This window comes from Tetrao urogallus (genome assembly GCF_951394365.1).
Source record: "Tetrao urogallus genome assembly, chromosome: 4".
Taxonomy (NCBI): Eukaryota; Metazoa; Chordata; class Aves; order Galliformes; family Phasianidae; genus Tetrao; species Tetrao urogallus.
In genome coordinates, this window is record NC_136817.1 from 16,397,878 (window position 1) to 16,419,208 (window position 21,331).

At 35.0% G+C, this 21,331-nt stretch overlaps 1 protein-coding gene across 1 annotated transcript in view; it reads left to right on the forward strand.

Annotated features, from left to right (window-relative positions):
* CCSER1 (coiled-coil serine rich protein 1) overlaps positions 1 to 21,331 on the forward strand; it is a gene marked incomplete at both ends in the record, with an annotated part of 554,815 nt that overhangs the window by 322,176 nt on the left and 211,308 nt on the right. The window contains one exon of the mRNA XM_079534492.1: positions 13,507 to 13,584. Coding sequence (XP_079390618.1) covers positions 13,507 to 13,584 — 78 coding nt within the window. The remainder of the gene's footprint in view (positions 1 to 13,506; positions 13,585 to 21,331) is intronic.

Below are 21,331 nucleotides of genomic sequence, written 5' to 3' on the forward strand. Positions count from 1 at the left end.
CTAAATTATAGTAGTATGTGAATAAATTGTGAAAACGCGATTACAAAATGGTCACGGAAATTGGAGGCTGAAAAATGAAGAACTCCTTTGGAAATCACTGTCATGAAGATTGACTTAATTTCTAGCAGCAGTAGCAATTCCAGTGTCATGAACCTTCTTCCTACCTGTTCCCTCCCCATCCAAATCCTCAAAAGATAGAGGAATTAATCTACCAATGAGAGTTTAGTGCTTTTAGTTTAGCCATTCTTTGTTACACAATTTAGATATTATTTCTTCTTTTCAGCCAAAATGTTTTTTTTTTCTGAGCTAAATGTCATAAGATATCCTTGGAAGAGCATATTTAACCCATAGAAATTGTCACCTTCCTGCCAGATGTTGCTCCCAGAGTAATGAAGGCCCAAGAAATGAATAAGTTTCATTTTATGTGGATAACTGTGTGGATAACACATTAAACACTTTTCTAGAAGTCCCAGGATAAAATGTCTGTTAAGTGGTCCAACTGAACTTTGGCCATTGCCAAGGGAAAGCAAGCTTAGAAAAATATCTACAGTTTCAAGTTAAAAGGCAAACAGGATTTAAGAGCAGTTATCTTTATCTCACACAAAACCAATCTTCTGACATTTACTACTATGTTAGTGAAATCTATTTAATTATGTCTTCTCTGAGACATAATTTTCTGGGACATTTCATGTGAACTAGTTCGCTTTATTTTCCACAGGTGCCAGGATATTCTAAGGTGTATGTTTCTGTTACCACATCGGTATAAAGGAGTTTCAGAGTAACTTACAACACCTAGCAGCTAATTTTGAAACATTATGAGTTGCATAAGGACTATTTTTTGTTTAAGCACATCAGGGAATATTAATATTTCTACAGATTCTCTTTGCATATGATTTGATATTGCAGTGAAGTATTCTGTCAGTTGTGCTTATGACTAAAACGCAATGAAATTTCTGCTCGTGGTTCACACCAGCAAAAGAAGTCTAAAAGGTGATTCTAAATCTTCTATTCTGGACAAGGAATTAAGTGATAATCTGGATACGACAACCTATCAGTTTGTAATGACATAGTACAGTTGGGGTAATCAGAATTATTGGTCTTTGCAAAGTACCATCCTGATACTTAGTAACTGTTGGAAACATAAGTAACCATCTGTATAGTGCAGTCAGTTGAAACAGGAAAGCAGACATAACAACCAGGAGTACATGAACTATGTGACCTGTACTAAATAAAGGGCAATTTGTTAAGAAACATTGGTAGAGAGCATTCCTTTCCTGATGATTATCTTTTTGATCTACAAAATGAGTGGAAATACAAGAGGAAAAGACATGGGAAGAGAGGTGCAGTACAGCATGACTGCCCCTCTCCCTTTTGACCTTGAATCTCTTGCTATGTCCAATTTAAAGATTTCACTGGAAAGAGTATCCAGTCACTAACTGTGATTCAGAGCATATTTCTCTTCCCCTGCAAACTTATTACTAAAACCTTTGGACATTTCATAGTGTGCAAAAGATGTAATTATGCTATAATAGATGTAACTTCCGTGGTTGAAATAGTTGTGATATTGACTGTTACTTTTACATACGCTTTAATGTTTCTTTGAACTCACAACTCATTTTTCCAAATGCCTCACATGTACCGGTAAGGGCATAGTGCAGCAATACACTTCTATCCTGTTTGTACACTCAAAATTCCACTCCACTTTTCCAGAAGCACTTAAGCTGTAGAACATGTGTTGCTGGCTCACAATAGCTGAGTAATTAGTGACCCCCTCCCCTCCCCCCCCCCCCCCCAAAAAAAAAAAAAAAAAAAAAAAACCAAAAAGCATCCCTCGATTAGGTTGAAAAACTGTTGCAAAGCTACAGTCATCTTGCAGAGAACAGTAGTACATATGCAGCTGTATTCTCCCATGACACATTTGTGGCTTCAACTGATTTGAACTGGAAGTTTGAGAAGATTTTCATCTTGGTGCAGAGCTTCAATTGCTGCAAGACTACATAGAGAGAGGGTTTTTTTTTTACTTATATAAATAAATATATAACATCAGAAAATTTTTAAAAGAAATTAGTCTTAATTTCTGTTCTGTTTTGCACTATGCAAGGTTAGCACGCAGAGTAAATAGAGTTATCATGTTGTAACACAACGACAGCAGAGTAGCAAGGTTCTAGGCTGTAGCAAGTGAGGATTTGCTCAAATGCAATAACTGTGGATAGAAAAACAAAGGAAATAAGCTACTTATCCTCAGAAAACCTCAGTGTACAGAGGGATCCCTAACAATCTTACCTTGGCTGCCAACCCTTAAATGAGGTTTGGGAAGGGGTGGAGCCCAAATCCACCCCTTCCGGTGACTCAGGTACATTGCATGCACCTGAGTTCCCCAGGGTTTGCCCTGCCTTTTTGCCAGGTGCTCAATTATTGCTTCAGGTTGTGACTTAGCATTTCCACAACACTGGTTTTGTGGAGTCCTGTATATGGGAAGATACAGTTATGGTTTGGCTGTTAGTTGCAGTGTAGCTGTCTCGGTTTCTGCCAAATGGAAAACCTGAAGTTTTCTCTATTTAACAGCAGTTGGAAGATCAAGCAGCAAGCAAGGCATGTCACCCCACCCTCTGGAGGCCTAATGATCTTGACTTAAAGTCTAGATGTGCATTAAGGTTTTGACATAGAGCAAATTTTTGTAGTGGGTATATTTTCTGTGATGGAGAAAACAGCTTCTCCCATTGCTCTGGGGGGAAAAAAAAAACAGCAAAATGTGGTAAAGAGGATAACCAAGATGCTGTGTGTTTATATGTATGTATTCTTACATGTTAGGATGTTTGAAGTTACGTAAGTTTCAGTTTAGGGATAATTTTTGCAGTGAATTGAGTTCCAGTTTGGTTCTTAGTCTACTTCTCCAGAAGTAACTCTGAAGAGAGTGCCCATCCTGGCATTTTTGCAATCAGTTTGTTGTGCCTGCTGCTGATGCTGAAATTCTTTCAGTGAGGAAGGACCTCAGATTTAAGGGCCACGTGTGTTGGAAGCCAAAGTTTAGAGGGAATATCAAAATCTCTATCCCTGGCAGAGAAAGTATAAATGATCTTAGTTATTACGTAGCAGGGAAAGAAAGGAACACAAAAAGGTAGAAATAGGTCCAATAGGAAAAAATGTATATGTTTCAGAAGGAATTCAAGAGATCTAAATCTCACTGAGTGCAAATTTAAAAAAGTAATTTCGACTATTCTGAGAATTTTATTTCAAAAGCTTAACTTTGTTGTATCTGTATCTGATTTTTATCTATCCCCCTCAGTAAGAAGTTGTATGGACACCTTCTTCTTCCTAACAAAATTTAATATTTTCTGTAAGTAGTGTACTACCTAGCTGGGCAAGATCTGCAACTACATCAGCTGAAGCAAGCTATGCTTCTCAAGTAGCACCACTTGTACCTCTGTGTGATGAGCCGTTGGAAAAAAGGTGTTTCTCAAGTGTCTAATATTCGCCTTTATCTCTTTTTCAGTTCTTGTTTTATAAGACTAAGTTAGAATTTATTTCACTTTTGCATGAAAAAGCACTATGAGCTCTGTAAGCGTTGTAAGAGATTATTCTGTTAAGGTCTGTGTCTCAAAGCTTGTGTGAAGGACACAGATGAACAAGTCCAGGCAGGTCCTGGGCAAAGGTTGTGAGATCCTTTGTCTGCGGGACGCAGATGGATAAGGCCAGGGGCAAGGAGAGCGAGATGAGCTGCAGCTGAATAGCTGTGAAGTGCTCCCTTGTGAGGACCTATCTCAGCAGGATGGCCATCTCAGGGGTACTCAATGACTTGCTCAAGGCCCATCCTTGTCTCCTAGGCAGGAGAACAAGGAGGATAAAAGAGGAACTTAAGACCATGAGGAGAGGTTTCTATCTCATGAAGCAGAACAGAGGTTTCTGGCAACAGATTCCTCATGAAGAAGAACACAGGATTCCTGACTATCAGATTCCTCATGAAATGACACCTGCATGCTGACAGACTTTCCTGGGCCTGCTGCCTGAGCCTTGATACTTCCTCCGCTACCTGCTTGCTGCCCAAGGCCGGCCATGCTGCTGCTCCCCGTCCCTCGCTGCATCTGCCTCGGACCTTCAAGCGCCATGAAACAGGACCGCTGCTGGATCCTGCTGGTGACTATCCCCGCTTTACGCAACTCTTGCTTCTTTCCCATCTCTTCTATCGCCCTCCTTCCCTTTCCCATCTCCCGGATTAGGTTTTGTAATAAACTGTTTGGACCAACATATGAACCGTTGTTTCTTAATCTCACACCGGGTATACAGATATTAAAAGAACCTCATCTCCCTCCTATAAATTGGAGCGAGACAAGTGTCAGGACGTCTCTTAAGAATTGCAAAATATAATTATCATATATTTTATAAATTCATTAGATTTTGAGTTGTTATTTCTCCTTTTTGAGCAGCAATTTTATGTCACAGCTGCTTGTGGTTATGATTATAAGTTCTCTGTGTTGTCCCACTATAGCAGGAATCTGGGGACCAGTACAACATATCTTACTGGTAACATATGTCATTGTGAAATAAAAGTCTAGTCACTATTTGCATAAGTGATGAGAAATTATGTTTTAAAAGGGAATATAAAATGAGAAATTTTGTTTCAGTGCTCCTTCCTCCATTTGATAAAATACTCAGAAAATAGTAAGGGAAAATCTTGTTTCAGTTTCATAGTCTTGGTGGTATTGTTTTCTTGTGCACATGCATCATAACAAAAACAAGATTGTAACTGCTGCTTTCTCTGTACAGGATAAGTACTTAGTCTTCAGTACTTTTTTGGTAGAGGTTTGAGGAAGAAAATTTATCAACGGAAATCAAAACTTCAGCACTATAAATGCACAACTAAATTCCAGCATGCCAGTATTTTGATGTAAAATTCGTAAGTCTTACAGATTTCATGGAATCAAACTTTATGTTTAATTAAAGTATTGGGGGGAAAAAAAAAAAAAAAAAAGACTTGGTAAGCTACTCTTCCATCTTGTTCTGTAACATTACTGTGTCAAAATCTGACAGGTATTTTTGATGATACAGACTGCTTTGGATTGCTTTCACATTGTGAAAGCAAGCACTGAGATATTGATGCCTAATTCAAACTATTCTGCTTTGGCACATGCAGCAGAAATGATCAGTCAGGGCCCAAACCAGTGACTGAGCACCTGGTGGAATGCAGGGCCAACCCAGGGCAGCTCATGTGCATGCAATTTATCTGAGTGAGCAGAAGGGGTGGAGTCAGAATCCACCCCTTCCCTAACCTCATTTAAGGGTTGGCAGTGGAGTTAAGGATTTTTTGCTAGAGATTCCTGCCTACCTGAGGTTTTCTGAAGGTAAGCAACTTATAGCCTAAAGCTGTGACGTATTCTTCATAAGCCTTGAATAGATATGAATAAAAGTCTATTTGAAAGCATGTAACTAGTGGTATTTCTAGGGGGTTGAGTGATGGTACTGAGTCCAGTGTTGTTGAGTTAATTTGCGGATTAACTAGATAAAAGGGCAGCATGTCTCCTTAGTAAGTTTGCTGATGCTTCAAAACTAAGAGGAGCAGTTCATACTTCAGTGTTGTGCTGTTACTGAGAAAGATTTTGATGAGAGCAATGAGCAGGGAGATACCTGTTGTACTTCAACAAGGGCAGAGTCCTGCATCTGGGAAAGAACAGCATTTCTGTTTCTCTGATAAGTTCTTATTGCTAATTGTAAATTCAAAAAAATATACTGGGGATGATAGGAACGTGATTACTTCCAGGGCATACACGTGAACATGCATGTTTAATAGTCAGCCTATGGGTGCAGGACAAAATTATGTTATGTTGCAGTGATAAAGCCGAGCTTTTTGTGTTGCAAGTTCTATGAACAGTATTTGCTGAACTCTCCAAACAACATATTGAATAATTTGGGAACACAAAGGGAATAACTCAAGAACTGGAAACTGCATTGTTTTTGTATTGCTGGATGTAATTACAGTGGGTCATGTTTTTCATAGCAATTAATAAAATCAGGCCTTTGTTTATCACAAGGGTTAGTACATATTTTGTTGATTTCCATGGTGTCACAAAGAACATGATTTATATGATCAATTTTTTTTTTTTCTATTCATTTGACAAACATTGGTCTAACTTTTTTTCTGTGCTGTAGTCACTGGAATTAATTGGAAATTGTGCTTTGATATGTTTATAGTATACCTTTTAATGCTGCAGTCTTGTATCACTTTTTTCAGGGCAGTGATCTGTTAGATCTGTAAGCACTGCTGTGAGGTTTAAATAATGCCAGAAGCCTTCAATATACATTAGTTGCAGTTTATAATATGCTAAGTGCCACTCATATTAATCGCATCACCCTCGTATCCCTACATGCATAGAGGGAAAAGAGTCAGGAGAGTACCAGGAATGTTTGTGCAGTGTACTTAAAATCTCCATTTAGAGGTCTAAAGGACAAAGTGCCTAACACTCCACCTGGTAAGAAAGAAGCACAAAAACAAAAAGATGTTTTGATACTTTCAAAAGTGAAGAAAATAACTTCCCCAAGTAGTGCTTCATATTAAATGTGTTGCAGAATCATCTGTTAGTTAACACTCTGGAGTTTTCATAGTGATATTAATTTGTATTGTTTGTTTAGCTAGAGAATTTTTCTTGAATGTATACTGCTAGCCGTGTGATATTCTCTTCTTGTACCTATGCAGAACATTTTTGGATTGGTTAGCATTTGACATGTACGTAGTAGTCTAAGAACAACAAACACACAAGGCTGAAAGCTGTGTGCTTTGTGTGTCAGCAGAACCATAAGTGGAGAGCATGCCATCCAAAAGCTATGTTGTGGCAGTACATCTTAATGAAAACGTGGAGGAATAATCTATTAAATCTGTTTTTACACTAATCAGTTTTTGTGTAAGGTTCCATTCTTGCTACACTGTAAGAAGGTTAGCCTGCTAATTCTGCTAAAGAAATTCTTGTAACAAATATGTTTATATCCTAATGTATACTCAATCTGAAAGGAACTCAGTTTCAGTTGAAGTAGTTATCATGTTGTGAAATCTGTTTCTTTTTGCAGTTTATAAACTAGATAGAATAGATGTTGGGGAGCACTTTTTTCTGCCGCTTGTTATTGTTTTGCTTGCACTGCCTTCCTGCTGCTGTTGATTAAGTTTAATCTCATAGCACATCAGAATTAAAAAGCTTTGCATTTTTTGAGTCATTTGAAGAAAGCTTTTCTCCCCAGGCCCTGAGACAAACATAAGTTGCTGTTCACAGTGGTGTAAAGGCCTGAAGCAAGGGAATAAATTGCATGTAAATTGTCGATCTGACCACACTCCTAATGCTTACAATGGTAGGCTGATTGGTTGTATACGGGGAGGAAACACAAATGAAATAAAGCAGTAAAATAATCTGTACAAACTGTGAGAGAGATATTGAATCGTGAACATGAAGAGGTTTGAATACAAAAACTTTAATTGTGAATGTATATATTTTTAATGTAAGTGACAGTAAAGGTGGAACAGCTTTTAGTTAAAATATGTTTGCTAAAATAAGTGATTTAAGATGTGTCAACTAGACAAAATAGTTTGCTTAAAGAGAAAAGCTGCAGCTGTATAGGTGAACTCATCCAAAAAAGGTGGTCTGTTCAAGGTAATTTTCACTTTGGAATTTGCAATTAGGCCAAGCACCACAAGTGGTTACTGAACTCTCACTGATACAGAATTGGGTAAGGGGATTTTGATAAAATCTTTTAATATTTTTCTGTTCAAAAGAGAAATGCTGTTGAAAAAAGTATAGTTTCAAGATATATCATCCTGTAACTCTTTAAATACAATTCTTTCTGTTGTGTATATTCATATATACGCAACATATAATAATATATATTATCTGTCTATATAAAATAATTTGCTCTATTCTTTGTCAAGTAGTAGTTTTGCAGCATATGCTTTGTAAGTTCCTATCCCAACTGATTGAATTAGCCCTAGACTCTTTTCAACATCCTGACTGAAATCCCATGTGTTTCAATTCAGAACGAGAATTTGGCTGCCAAACTTCCATTGGTAGAAAAAAGGTTTTGTCTCAATATTCGTTTAAGCTGAATAAATTTAAATCATAAATATTTTTTCACAGTTGAAGGATCTTGGCTAGTCAGTTTTTGTTTGTTTAGCCAGTACAGAGCATTTGTAATTTCAAACATTTGTTGAGAGCATGGCACAAAAATAGACCTGGATAGTTTGTCATGTAAGATTTTAAGTACAGTTGGGTACAGATTCTTCTGTTGTGAAACAATGGCAAAAAATTATCAGCCATGAGGAGCTTCTAGTGGTACTTCATGCTACTTCACTGTATGTAGCATACAACGGGAAAAAAAGTGGAAACTGTAATAATAAAATGTAGCTTTTTTTAGTATCCAAGATAATTTTGGTATGTCCAAATCTTAAAATAATTTGTCAGTTTGTTCCAAGGCATTTTCATGTCCTGTTGCCCCAGTCATGTCATTTTAAAGGAGGTTCTTGATGACTTCATAGTAATTTCCCATCAGATGAGTAGAGATGTAAGTATGGCCACTGATCCATTTATGTTAGCCATTGATCCTTCTAATTTATAAGTCTTGCTCAGTGTACAAAGCTTGATGTCCCAGCTGTTTGTCTGGGCTCCTGCAGGAGCAGCACAGGTGGAGAATTTCTCAGTTCAAGAATGAATTCGTGTTATGAGGCAACTTCTGATGGCCCCTATGACTGCTTTGCATTACATGACTGTTGATGGCATGTGAGCATCTGCTTAAATGGGGAGCTGGAAAATAGGTAGCCTGTATATGAGGCAATCTACTCATTTGAGATCAGATCTATGCAGTCATAATCGATATTTCTTGCTGGCTTGCATGACCACTCATAAAATTTTGGGTTTGAGAAGTATGTTTGGAGGAGGTAGGGGGAGAAGTGTTTTTGAAAAGCAGGTAATGATTCCCACACGTACTTGGGTAGATTTTCTGAAACTTCTTCCCTTCCGATGTGCTGTTTTATCTGGTGTTCTGTCCAGTCATTATGAAACAGAAAAAATTTATCAGCCAAAGATTTCCAGCTTAATATGACAAGTGTTATGGATAGCATAGTAAGAAGTAAAGTAATTGGTTGATAAAATGCCATGGCAAGGACAGGGTGTAGATTGATGAAAGGTGGAATGTTTGTTTCATGAGATGTTTGATATCTACCAGGAGACTGGCTTTCACTGTTGTATTCTGGAGTGGGCAAATGGTATAATTTGTGCTAGTCTGATGAGGAGCACAAATTTTAATGGAGGTACTGTGTTTTTTTTCTTCTGATAGCGTTAACACATCTACGTAATATGTCCAAAAATTCTTAAGAAGCTTTTGCTGATAATTTTTAAATCACACATGTTTAGAGGATATATCTTATAAAAAGCACTTTTTCTTGTCTGTTTTTAACACAAATTTCACTCTTTACCATCACTGTGACTGTAGTAGTCTTCCTCATTTCTTGTCTTTCTGGGAGGAAACTCGGTTTGGTCAACAGCTTGGTGCTCTATTGTGACTTTAGCAATGCTGGTCTTTTGTCTTTGTTTATATCCTTTTGCCATCTTACAATTTTTTTTTTTTAAATATATAATGTTTTTATACACTTGGGATCAGCTCATGCCTGTTATTTTCCTTTTACAGCACCTCTCAGTAGCTTACTGCAAATATAATAGAAAAAGTATGTAAGTACATGGTCATGAGACTGATTTTTTTATGATGATTGTTGCTGGCAGTGTTGCTATGAGTTGCTATGTGACTTCAGGAGTGCCAACAGCTGTTCTTGTGTTAGTTTTTTTTTTTTTTTTTTTTTTTTTATAATTAGGATTAACCTAGTGAATGAGAACTTTTTTCTGCTGGTAGTTCTGTCACAATCAAGTACATTCTTAAAGCTATTTATTTTATAAGAGGAAAAAACAGTGTGTAGGAGGGGTAAAAAAAAAAAAGTTTACGCTCTACTTGAAAGATTGATCTAGAAGTAGTTTGTTTACCTGATCTAAAAGAATCTCAAAAATGAATGATTTGATCCCTGTTTAGTCTTCAAAGATGTTCCTTTCATGAGACCATTATGAAGCACAGGGGGCTAGAGCATATGGCATTAGAGGGTCAAAGGGATATGTTTTGTTCATCTTCAAGAGAAGGATAGGGAAGGATCTGTCTTCAGTCCTCTTCTACCTTAAGTCTCGTGGAGAAGGTGAAGATATATTCTTCTGGATACATGCAATGGAAGGACAGAAAGCAAGAACCACGTAAGAAAAAGGGAGACATAAAGGAAATACCTTATACTTTGCTTTAGTTTCCTCAGAATGACTACTTCTCAATGCGGACTTGTGAAACAACTTTTTGAAGCTTTTTGATAACTGGAAAAATGGTCACAGGGTGCAATGTATGCAGTTATGCTATTTGCACAGGGTCAGTTTTGGAAAATCATGATTCAGCTTCACTTGGAAGCTTCTGGAAGAGGATAATGTTTCAAAATGGCTGGAAAGTGTCAGGGGAGCTTTGGAACATGAAAAATGTTTTTAAAAAAATTAAACATTTCTACCAATAATGATGTAAGCTTAAGGCTATTGTACAGAAATATTTCTAGACAGCTTATTTCTTTGTTGTGAGTTAATGTTAACGCATGCTTTCTGGCTTGTGAAGGTGATATTCTATTTGGTTGATTTGCTCTATTTCAGAAAAAGGCAGGCTTTTAGTTCCAAATGCACTTTTCTGGCATCCAGATTTCTATCTTTCCCATTTGTATTAACAAAAAGTTTACGGACTTCTTTTCAGGTAGTACAATAAGCCTTTCCACTCGTGGCAATGCTCTTAGAGTGATGTCCATTCAAATAGCAAAGACTAAAGTAGCTGTGGGGACTTGCCTATGTAATACTGATTGCTAGTAAACATGTGCAAATTACAAAAGTAAAATGAATTAATGGCTGAATGTTGCATTAGTGATATTGAAAAGTATTTGGGATAAGATGAAAATTCTCTCCTGCAAGAAGTTTTTGTTCTTTATAGGGTATTCTCTCTCTACACACAGTCTTTCTGATCTGTGTCTGTAATACTGTGCTGTGCCTAGATTTGAATAGTAAATCTGTGGCCAGAAGAAGCCAGTGCCATATATATCCAGTAAATATTGCAAAATACTTACGGTTGTTTATTATGTAGCAAAATAAAGCCTCTATAAATATTTTGCAGAGGCAGAGTAGGATTACTGTGTATTTACAGTGTGAAGATCTGCTGTACTTCTACAGAAATTGTTACACTGAAGTTTACTTGTGCTTTTTTATGTATTATGCTATATCTGTAGTTTCATATTGCAGTGTAGCAAGGATTTTTTTCAGCATTTCATCAAATCAGCTCATTATCAAGTCTGTCTATTGATACAGTCAAGAGAGCGTGAAGTTATATTTAAATTACCAACTAATCATTTTAAGAAGTGTTTTTATATTGCAAGAAACATCTTACAGTATACTTATGTCTAATACCTTGACTATTACTATTCAATTATTTCATAAACTAAGACATGCTTATTGGAGCAGCTACTTTACACTGGCAACAAGAACTCTAGAAATGTAGTTTTAAGTTAGTGAAACAACTAAAATCAAGTTGAATGGTTATTAAATATACATAATCTCTTCCAGTAGGATGCTGTTTTGTTTCAAACGAAGTTTTCTGTATTATAACACGGAAATATGATTTTAAGGTATCTGTAGGTGTTTGCCACATCACTGGAAATAAATGGCATGTGCTATGTTCTTATCTTTAATAGTTTTAAAAATAATTCAGATCAACACACTTGAAAGTGTATCTTTTTGTAGAATACAGAAAGGATATTGCTTATTGTCAGTGCTCAAGTCTTTCACTTTGCTTCTGGTAAAGAAGAAAATGTGGCGTCAGAACTTGGGGTATTGTGTTGAAAATTGATCCTAGTGTGCATACACAGTTAAATGAGCAGCACACAAAAGAAATGAATTTGGTTATTCTGACTGCCCTAGCTTTCCCAATTAATGGGTTACCTTATTGAAAATTTTGTTTGTGTATATGTTCTCCTAGTTCTTTCAAAATATATATTGGTGGCTCCACTCAGAGTGAAAATGGTCATGTGCATAGTTGAGTACTGGATTGATCTGATCATGTTACTTGAATATTCTATCTCTGTTAGTGTCTGGGTTGGTAACTGAAATTCAGAGCTTTTTAGCAGTTAAGCTTGCTTTTCTAAATGAGAAAGCACATCTAACAGTGTTAGTTTTCTAAAAATTCTGTCGGCAATGGACTAGTAAATTCAAACTTCAAGAAGGTGGACTTTTTCTGTCAGAAATGAGGAAGCTATCTTACATCAGTAAATTTGGGAGCAGTGAACTGCTAGTTTGTTTGCTTGCCTTTTCGTTCCTTGTTTGAAAGCTGAGTTGCCAGAGACAGGGCTATTTTGGTGTCATTGTCCTGCTATTTAAAAGCTTTTGGTGAAATTTACTCCATTTAGGGGTGTTCATCTTTCCTTGAAATTACTAACATTTGATTTCAGAAATATGCAGAATAGACATTTATGAACGAAAACACAATCCAAATAATAGCTGACATTTCTTAAGTTTCTATACATTTATTGCAGTAAAACCAGAGTTTCATTCAATGTGAGATTCAATTAACCAAAAATTTCACTTTATGTAAATTCCGTTTTGCTGTAATACATACTTGTCAGAAATATGAAAACATATTCTTGTTTTATTTTTTATGAGGAATTTTCATCTAAGATGAGTTAAGAGTTTTCTATGTATATAGCTGAAACATAAAACTAATTTGGTAAATAAGAAAACAGTTCAGTGTACCAAAGGATTCCCTTCCTGGAACCTCATCCTCTTGCGTCCCTTTTGTTGCCTTATCCAATGTATTTACAATTGATTGATCAAAATACTTTCCAGAAGAAAAAAATATATCTAAGGACTTGGTGAGGATCATTTCTAATCAGCAAAGAGTTTTAAATTAAGTCCTAAAGTGCTTTCTTGTGATGTATGGCTTCCTCAAAATGGCCAGATCTCTTCTTATGAGTCAGTCCTGAGGTTTCTTCATGAGACTTCAAAAATAGCTGAGGTGCAAAGTGAGAGCAATGTGAGAAGCAGAAATTGTGATCAAGAACTGTTTAGGCTTTGCTAATAAGTTTGTATTGATCAAGAGGGATGTTGTACTAACCTTGTTTCATGGAGTTTGCATCTTTCTACATCAAGGCTTGCACCTGCTGTGGAAAAAGTTCGTTCCCAGCACTGCAGTGACTGTATTTGCAGGCCCAACTCTCACATATAGTTGGGCTTTCCTGTCTATTTAAGAGAAAGTTGATATAAGGAAATAATAGTAAGGAAATAAACCTTTATGTGAGAATAGTGTTATAGTAAAATCCTTTTCTGAACAGCTGGCTGTGCATGAGTTTTGTACGTACTTGTTTTTTTGTGCTGCGAAGCCCAGTGAGCAAAAAGATGACTCACCTATGCTTGTTATTTTGTTTTACAGGAAAAAGCTCAGTGTTTGCAGAAGGCTTTTGCTTCCCAGGCAGATAAATCCACACAGACAGAACTTTTTGGCCATGATGTAAGTAGCTGTATTGAATAGTACTGTTTTTTAATCATCCTTATGGGTGTTCAAAGTTCTATCAGCCTGTTTGCCTCTGCTGCTGTTGTGTCCGTGCATTGATTTAATGGAATTTACTGGAACAACATTCATCCTGTGCTGTTAATTGATTCTCAAATGGCTTCTGCAACATGAGAATATAATTGCAACTACCTGCTAGCATACCAATACTGTATTAATTTTATGCTTTGCAAACAGCTCATAATTAGCATAAGTGAATGTGGTGGGTATGTATTAGCAGATTGTAATTTTCTTCAGTATTGATGGTTATTTACATGTTTATTAACAAATTAATGACATTATTACATTTATAATCACCATATGCTGTCTGAACATTATTTGCATTTTGGAAGGTAATAGAATAAGTACACTTATGCTAAGTATTGTTAAAGCTCTTAAAGAACATCAGTCAAAATTCGTCTTAGAAAGTGAATTGATTTTTTTTTTTTTTTGTTCTCTCATGAGGAAATGAGAAAATGGTTTTTGTCTATTTTTTAAATTTTATAATAGATCTCTTTTTATTGACATATCAGTTGAACATAAGTGATAGATTTGCTTCCTTATGTGAGCTTTCTTAAATAATCTGAGATTAAGTATGCCACGATATTTAATGTTTAGGATGCTTTTCTGTTCTATCATTTGGGTTTAGCAAACACTGTTCAGTAAGCTCAGCCTGTGTTTCTGCATGCAGCTTACAATTTATAAAGCATTATTAGAGCATTCAAGTTTTTGTCTTCCAGCATTTCAGATAGTCTTGTGAAGACAGAAATATACATGTTTTAAATTTTAAGAAAAGAAGTTCTTAAAGTCAACTACTTTTTAAGAAGTCTTTAAAATTGATTCAAACCAGGAGTATTTTTTTATCTTTAACAAGTTACTTAGGGAAAAAAAAAAAAAAAAAATAAATTGTTTATTTCTTTCAACACAGGCTTTTTGTTTTCCATACAGTACTTTTTATGTAGGTCAAATGTGTCACTATTTTAGTTGATGTTTACCTGTCTCCGCTGAATTCTTGGGCATCTGTTGCAGAATATGAGCCTGTATGCTCTGTAGTGTTTGTGAGATGGTAACAGTGCTTTTGGGCATGTTGAAACTGTGAGGTGTATTTACTGGTGGTGAAAATTGTATAATATTCAAGAATCTTACACTTACTATTTAATGGTACAATACTTTTTTTTTTCTTTCTAATGGGACTAATTGTCCTTAATAAGTATGTGATTACCTAGAGCTTAGATTTCAAGTTTTCCATGAGAAATAAGAATAAACTTTTTGTAGGATACTTTTTTTAAACAGCTATGTTTTGTATATATTGTTGTGCTTCCTGACCCAAACCAAGTCTGTGATATTTTATGTTGCTGCTGTTATCCATGCTCTTAATTGCATTTTTCAAACTTCTTGGTTAAAATGCCTCTATTGTGTTATGATTGAGATCATACATTTACTTACATAAAGTGCTATAATGCAAGAGTGAAAGGAGATTTGAAATAGTTTGGCATGAAACTATCCACTTATGATTTTACTTGTAAAAATTGTGTTATAAGGAGTAGATTACAGAGAAAGTTGAAGCAATCTGAAGGAACAAGCTGTTGTTAATATGATAATCATGAAGGGAATTCAAGCCATGGAAGAATTAAGAAGAATGTGCAAATAAATAGTGTAACATTTTTCCTACTGCTAGTGTTTAAAAATTTTTGCTCATTCATTCATTAGTTCATGTAGCTTGTCTTCAACGGATGGCTGTAACGGATGGCAGCCATCCGTTGAAGACAAGCTACATGAACTAATGAATGAACAACTAGTTCAGCTGTGTTCTCATTTTAGCCCCATGGCAGTTAAATTGATATTCTTTATTTGTAAATGAGATTTTTTCAATAGCAAAAGTTGTAACCCTGGCGAGTGATATCAGCACATCATTTTATCCGGGATTTCTGTAAGTATACGTAACTACAAAAATGTGTATGCCGTGCTAATGTGAAATTCCACTAAGTAGTCCATCACAAAACAAGCAAGAGAATGCAAGATGCCATGTTCACCGCCCTTGGTCACATTCTGAGAATGACATATGTTTAATATTTAATATCTACCTGAATGGCTAAGAAGAAAATTTAATTCCCCTCCTCACTTTAGACTTGCTACTGTAAAGCAAAAAAAAAAAAAAAAAAAAAAAAAAAAAAAAAAAAAAAAAAAAAGAGAGAGAGAGGAAAAAGTTGCCCATTTAAATCATTTAAATATCTTTAAAAGCTAGCAATAGGTGGGTAAATGTGTTATCAGTAATTTGCTTATAATTATTTCACTGATATTTTAAGTAAAAAATATACTTCAGACTGTAGTTTTTCTGCAGTCCTTAAGTTAGTGTTTCTGAGAAGAGTTTGTTTTGCTTTCTTTTCTTATTAATTTGTTTCCCTGTATAAACAGTTTTTGTCTTAATTCTTGATTTTTTTCCTGTGAACTCTGTTTCTGAGAGTAGTCTTAGATTTCAACAGAAGAATCTTTACTACCTTTTCTTCTAGTGTTTTATGATGCCTGATAAATTATTTCATTTTACATTTCTTGCTTAATTTGCAACATTAATTGTTTGACCCTTCCATCTGATGCAGTTATGTTAAATTAATGTTAGTAATGTACATAGTTGCCAAATATTTTGTAGAGAAAAAGTATGTATACTTGTACAGCAAGAAAGCAGAAGAGATACTGTCTGTGTCTATTGTTCGTAGTGTCATTTTTGGTGGGGTTTTTTTTTGGATGAAGAACGCTCTAAAGTGGAAGAGAGGATGACAGAACTGAGAACTGTTAAGGCTGCAAAAGAAACCAGTGCATTATTTTGCTTGACTTCTGGGTAATGTATTCTGTAGTTAAGAGAGATGAGTCTTAAATCTTTGAATTTATGCCTCTTTGTCATGAATAGTGGAAGTACTTTTTTTGAAAGAAACGAAGAGTGAATCCTTGGGGTGTACAGTAACCAACATAGAGGAAGAGAGAAACTAGTCTACTTCTTGGAAGGAATGGGTGAATAATAATGAACTGCAGTGTTTAAAGGGAAGTAATGTTTTCTGTCTGTCCAACTACTCTGAGAAAGTCATGAGAGTTTTACCTTTGATAAGTATCTGAGAGGTTACCAGAATGGAAATTAATAGACTGAATTTTAACTTGGTGAATATATAGCATAAGTAGAGTCAGATTCTGGCTTTCAAGGTAATCAGCTGAGTTTGAGTTCATGTAATATTCTGCAATAACTGTGAAACAATACAGGTAATATTACATATAAAGGTTAATTTGAACAAGAGACCTTAATGTGTAATGTTTTCTATACAAGATCAATCTAATGCAATCTGAAACTTAATAAAGGAGTTAAAAAATGAAGTTTAAAGTTTTGATTAGGGAGACAAAAGCCTTTGAAGATGGCAAGTGCCAGTTTCATCAAGTGATTAACATTACCACTTTTGCTACTTGACTACTCCAAAAGTTAAGTATCAGGCCAACTGCTATGTGTCCTGAGTGAAGATGTTAAAAAGTAATCCAGGTTTCTTAGAAAGTTGTTTACTACTGCAGAAAGTCATGGTATCTCCACCTAAAATTAGTCTTCAAATGTGTATTAAGAATCATGAACTTAAAAAGTAATTTGGGTTCTGGGACTGAAACTGGGAGTTGCAATGAGGTAATGAGACAGGCTTTCATAAACCATTTTATTTCCTATTCTGTAGTGGTGCTCGATTAGTATGAATAATCTGCAGTACTGATTTGTAGAATACAACTTGGCTACTAGCTGCTGGTATAAACACAGTTCAGTTTAAGTAACTGTTGTAAAATGTGGATTTTATACAACAGCGGAGTTTACTTGTAGACTAAAATCAGTCTAATACTAGAGTGTCCATATCTTTTAGAAAATAATCTTTCTGTAAGACATATCTAATAGTTGCAGTGTCTTTCTTACCTTTTTAGTTGTCCATCCAACTACTTATTCTGTATTTCTCTGTCATGTCATAAGCTTATTCTGTCTTCACATTTGCAGTCATGCTGTTATCTTTTGAAGTACAGCAAAACAGAAGGTAGTAGTGACAGCAAGTCTGGTCACTACTCATTCAGATTTTGTGTATCTCAGGGTAAGGAAGAAAGGGGAAAAGGTGGAGATGTGTAGTTATTATCATTTATTCGTCCTCATTATTTCATTTTATTTTATTTTTGAAGATAACGCTTTGACAGCTTTATCTGCTTTAGTACCATCACTGCCTTCTTCTTGGATTACTCCATGAGTTTACTTATTCACTTAAGCATATGACTCCATCTTTTGGGACATTTTGTCTTTCTTTTGTTGTTTCCTTTAATTTCTGTGTAATGCTTTTTAATGAGTGTGACTTAACATAATTGTTTTCTAACAGTATTTGACCACACCACAGTTGCCTTGTGTCTACTGCAAAGGTGCTGCCAGGCAGTATATCACACCTATAAATTTGTCCCTAAAATTAGTAGCGTATTTTTAGCATACATTCCCTTTTACATGTAGTACTAACAGATTATACTGGTTTTTTTTTGTTTTTTCCCTTTTGAAATTTAAGAAGACATATTTGTCTCACTGAATTATACTTTACTGATTCTGTTTATGCTTGTTACTGAATACCTGGAGTATCTTGCCTGTAAGTCAAGAAATGTATTTGGGAATATCTTACCAGCACTGAAATCTTTTCACTTTGGTTCCTTTATGAATAATGAGTAGGCAAAATGAAAGGTAAAATTAGTAGAGAAAAGTTGATTTCAAAATTCAAAACATGAAAAGTAAATGATTTGAGTTTGTATTACATTGGATTCAACTTGACAGGAGTTCACCTACATAGATTTTTGTAATAGATTTTGAGCATGTTTCCATAACCTACACAAACATACACACGCACACTCATACACACGAGTATCATATATATATATATATATATATATATATATATTTATTATATATTATATATATAATAATAAATAATAATATATATATATATATATTATATATATATAATTTATATTTATATATATAAAATGAATATAGACTCAGCTTGAAGAAAAGACCAATAAGCAAACTTGAAAAATTAGATGTGGATAACTACTGTATTGTAAAGCAGTATAATTTAAACAACATATATTTTTTCGTGTACAAGTCTGTTTTATGAGTGCTTTTTAATGCTGCTTGATCTACTTAGTTTTATCTTAATGTGAAAATATTTTCAAGTTGTGTGCATTCTGCATGTAGCTTCCCTCTATTAGCATGACCTGTCTCATTCTGGTGACTTTTTTTCCTGTACAAAGATGGCATCTAATAAATTATTTTTTCTAACTAAAACTGCCATGCACAAGCTGAAGATCTGTATTTTCATTTTTTGTATGTCATCACTTAATTCCATGTTATGTTGGTGATCAGTGTGAAAGAAGCTTTATTACATGCTGTCTGCATTTCTGCTTAAATGAACATTTTTCTTATAATTTGTGTTACCATCAAACCATATATCTTCAAGATTTCATTCCATTTTTTTTTCCTTTTTTTTTTTTTTTTTCTCTCTTTTAAAGGCCCTGTGGAATTCTCCATGTTCTGAAGGCTTAGTTTACAAACCTATCAGCCTCTCATTGGTTCCATCATTCTTAAATTAAAAAACATCTGGACACTCGGCACACTTATGGATTTAATTTAATACCGATGTATAATAAATGAGTTACAAGTTACAATTATTGGCTAAACCTACTGCTTTGTATTTGGTTTTTAGCAAACATCACTTTTTTGGCTGCACTATCTTTATTATTAACATATATAAGTAAGTGATTAGTAAGTTACCATGCAGTTATTATCTGAAATAAAATTCAATTAGTCTTATTGCATGCACTTTAATCATCTATTGGTGATTCACAACATGTAAGAAACTTCAGTGATGATTGTCTCTGAGACTGGAAAATCCATCTTCAAGATCTAGAAGCCTAAAGAAACTATTAGTTTTGAAGCCTTTTATTTTCTGTCTTCCAGTAGTAACAAGTTGACACCATTTGTGAATACAGTATTGATGCCTTTTAGCATGTGCTCTATTTCATGACTATTAATTTTTGTGATTTTTATGTGAGATCCAAGAGACATTTCTGTAGGGAGTTTCATCATCTTTTACAATGTCAGAATTTGCCCAGCTTTATCCAAAGAAAAGAGTAGCTGATCCTAAAAACATGCTCTATAATTTTTGCATGTATTAGAATTATACCTTTACTTTTTATGTACTTTATCTTCCAAGCAATGTTTCTAAGGCCACTGATGCTTGTGAACGAAGTAGATACTGTGTGATGAACATGACTATGCTGTGTTAAGCTGTCAAAAAAAAAAAAATATATATATATATAAGATCACTGGATCATGTCTTGGTTATGCAAGAAATAAGCAAATTGTAGGGTTCACCATAAACCCTGCCACCATTTTTTGTAGCTTCAGTGTTCCTTTTCCTCTGATTGACTTCATTCACTTGGGGATATACTCTACACTCACCTTTACCAGGTAAGATGAGAAAGTGATTGTGCCAGCAGCATGCTTACAAGTTTCCTGCTAATATATTCTTCTGTGAACATGGGATGATACTTGGAAATTTGCTACTGTGCCATTTTAGTTAAGTCACGTAGTATATAGTAGGAACTCAACCTGAGTAACTGTTTGGAATCCACGGCTTCAGTTTCAAGCAGAGACCGTACTACTGTAGTTGAAAGAACATTTCACAGGGTTCTTTGAAATGGAACCAAACTGAGGATAAAAGCATGCAAGTAAAATTTCTTGTGACAGTTGAAAGTGAGTGGATTTCCTCTACAAGTGATGTTCATTGTTGTGGCTGATTATGGTACCACTTACCATGGTGCTACTACTTATCAGTCTTATTTCCTCTTTTCTTCTATTGTTTATAACAACCATCTTCAGCATTTTCTCTCATTCTTTCAATTAAGCTTCCGGGAACTTCTTTGTGTATAAAACTGTATAGTTCTCTTTGTATTTGTCACAGTTATATTGAAAACACAGTGAAGTAGCAAATAAATAATTTAAGTTAAAAAACAAAACCTAAATGACTGTGCATTTTATCCTTTTTGAACTTGACCTTCCTTAATGAACTTCATCTGCTACCATTATTCCTTCACTTACTGAGCACTTGAGAATCCGTTTCAAAGCCTTTCAGCACAGAATTGCCTAACTTATGCTGTCTGTCTGCTTTCTTTTTTCACTACCATTTTTATTATGCTAATATTTTCAGTCTGTGTTGGATAATGTTATTTGGAAGAGAATAAGGAGAGCATTTTTCATTGTGATGCGTTGGCACAGATCTGTATGCTGCTTAAAGACATAGATTTTGAGCATGAAGAGAGCTGTGAAAAAAAATTACTGTGAAAGTCAGGCAAAGAAGAAAAGTTGAAGAAAAATAAGACAATTTAAGAGTTCAGATGAGAAGAAAAGCTAGTTTCACTTCCTAAACAATCAGTTTACTGTTCCTCCATTTCTTCTTGAAACTGTGTATAAAATACTGAAACATCTGGTGTATTTCTAAAACTGCCACTCCACTCAAGTGTTGCTACAGCTGTTGTTTCAGTGGAAAACTGAAAACAGTCCTGTGACTTATGAGCATGGATTTGGGTTTTAACTTTAATTATGCGTCATTTCCAATGCACTTTTCTTTGTTTCTTTTCTTTTTCCTTGCCTTGACAATATGAATTGATA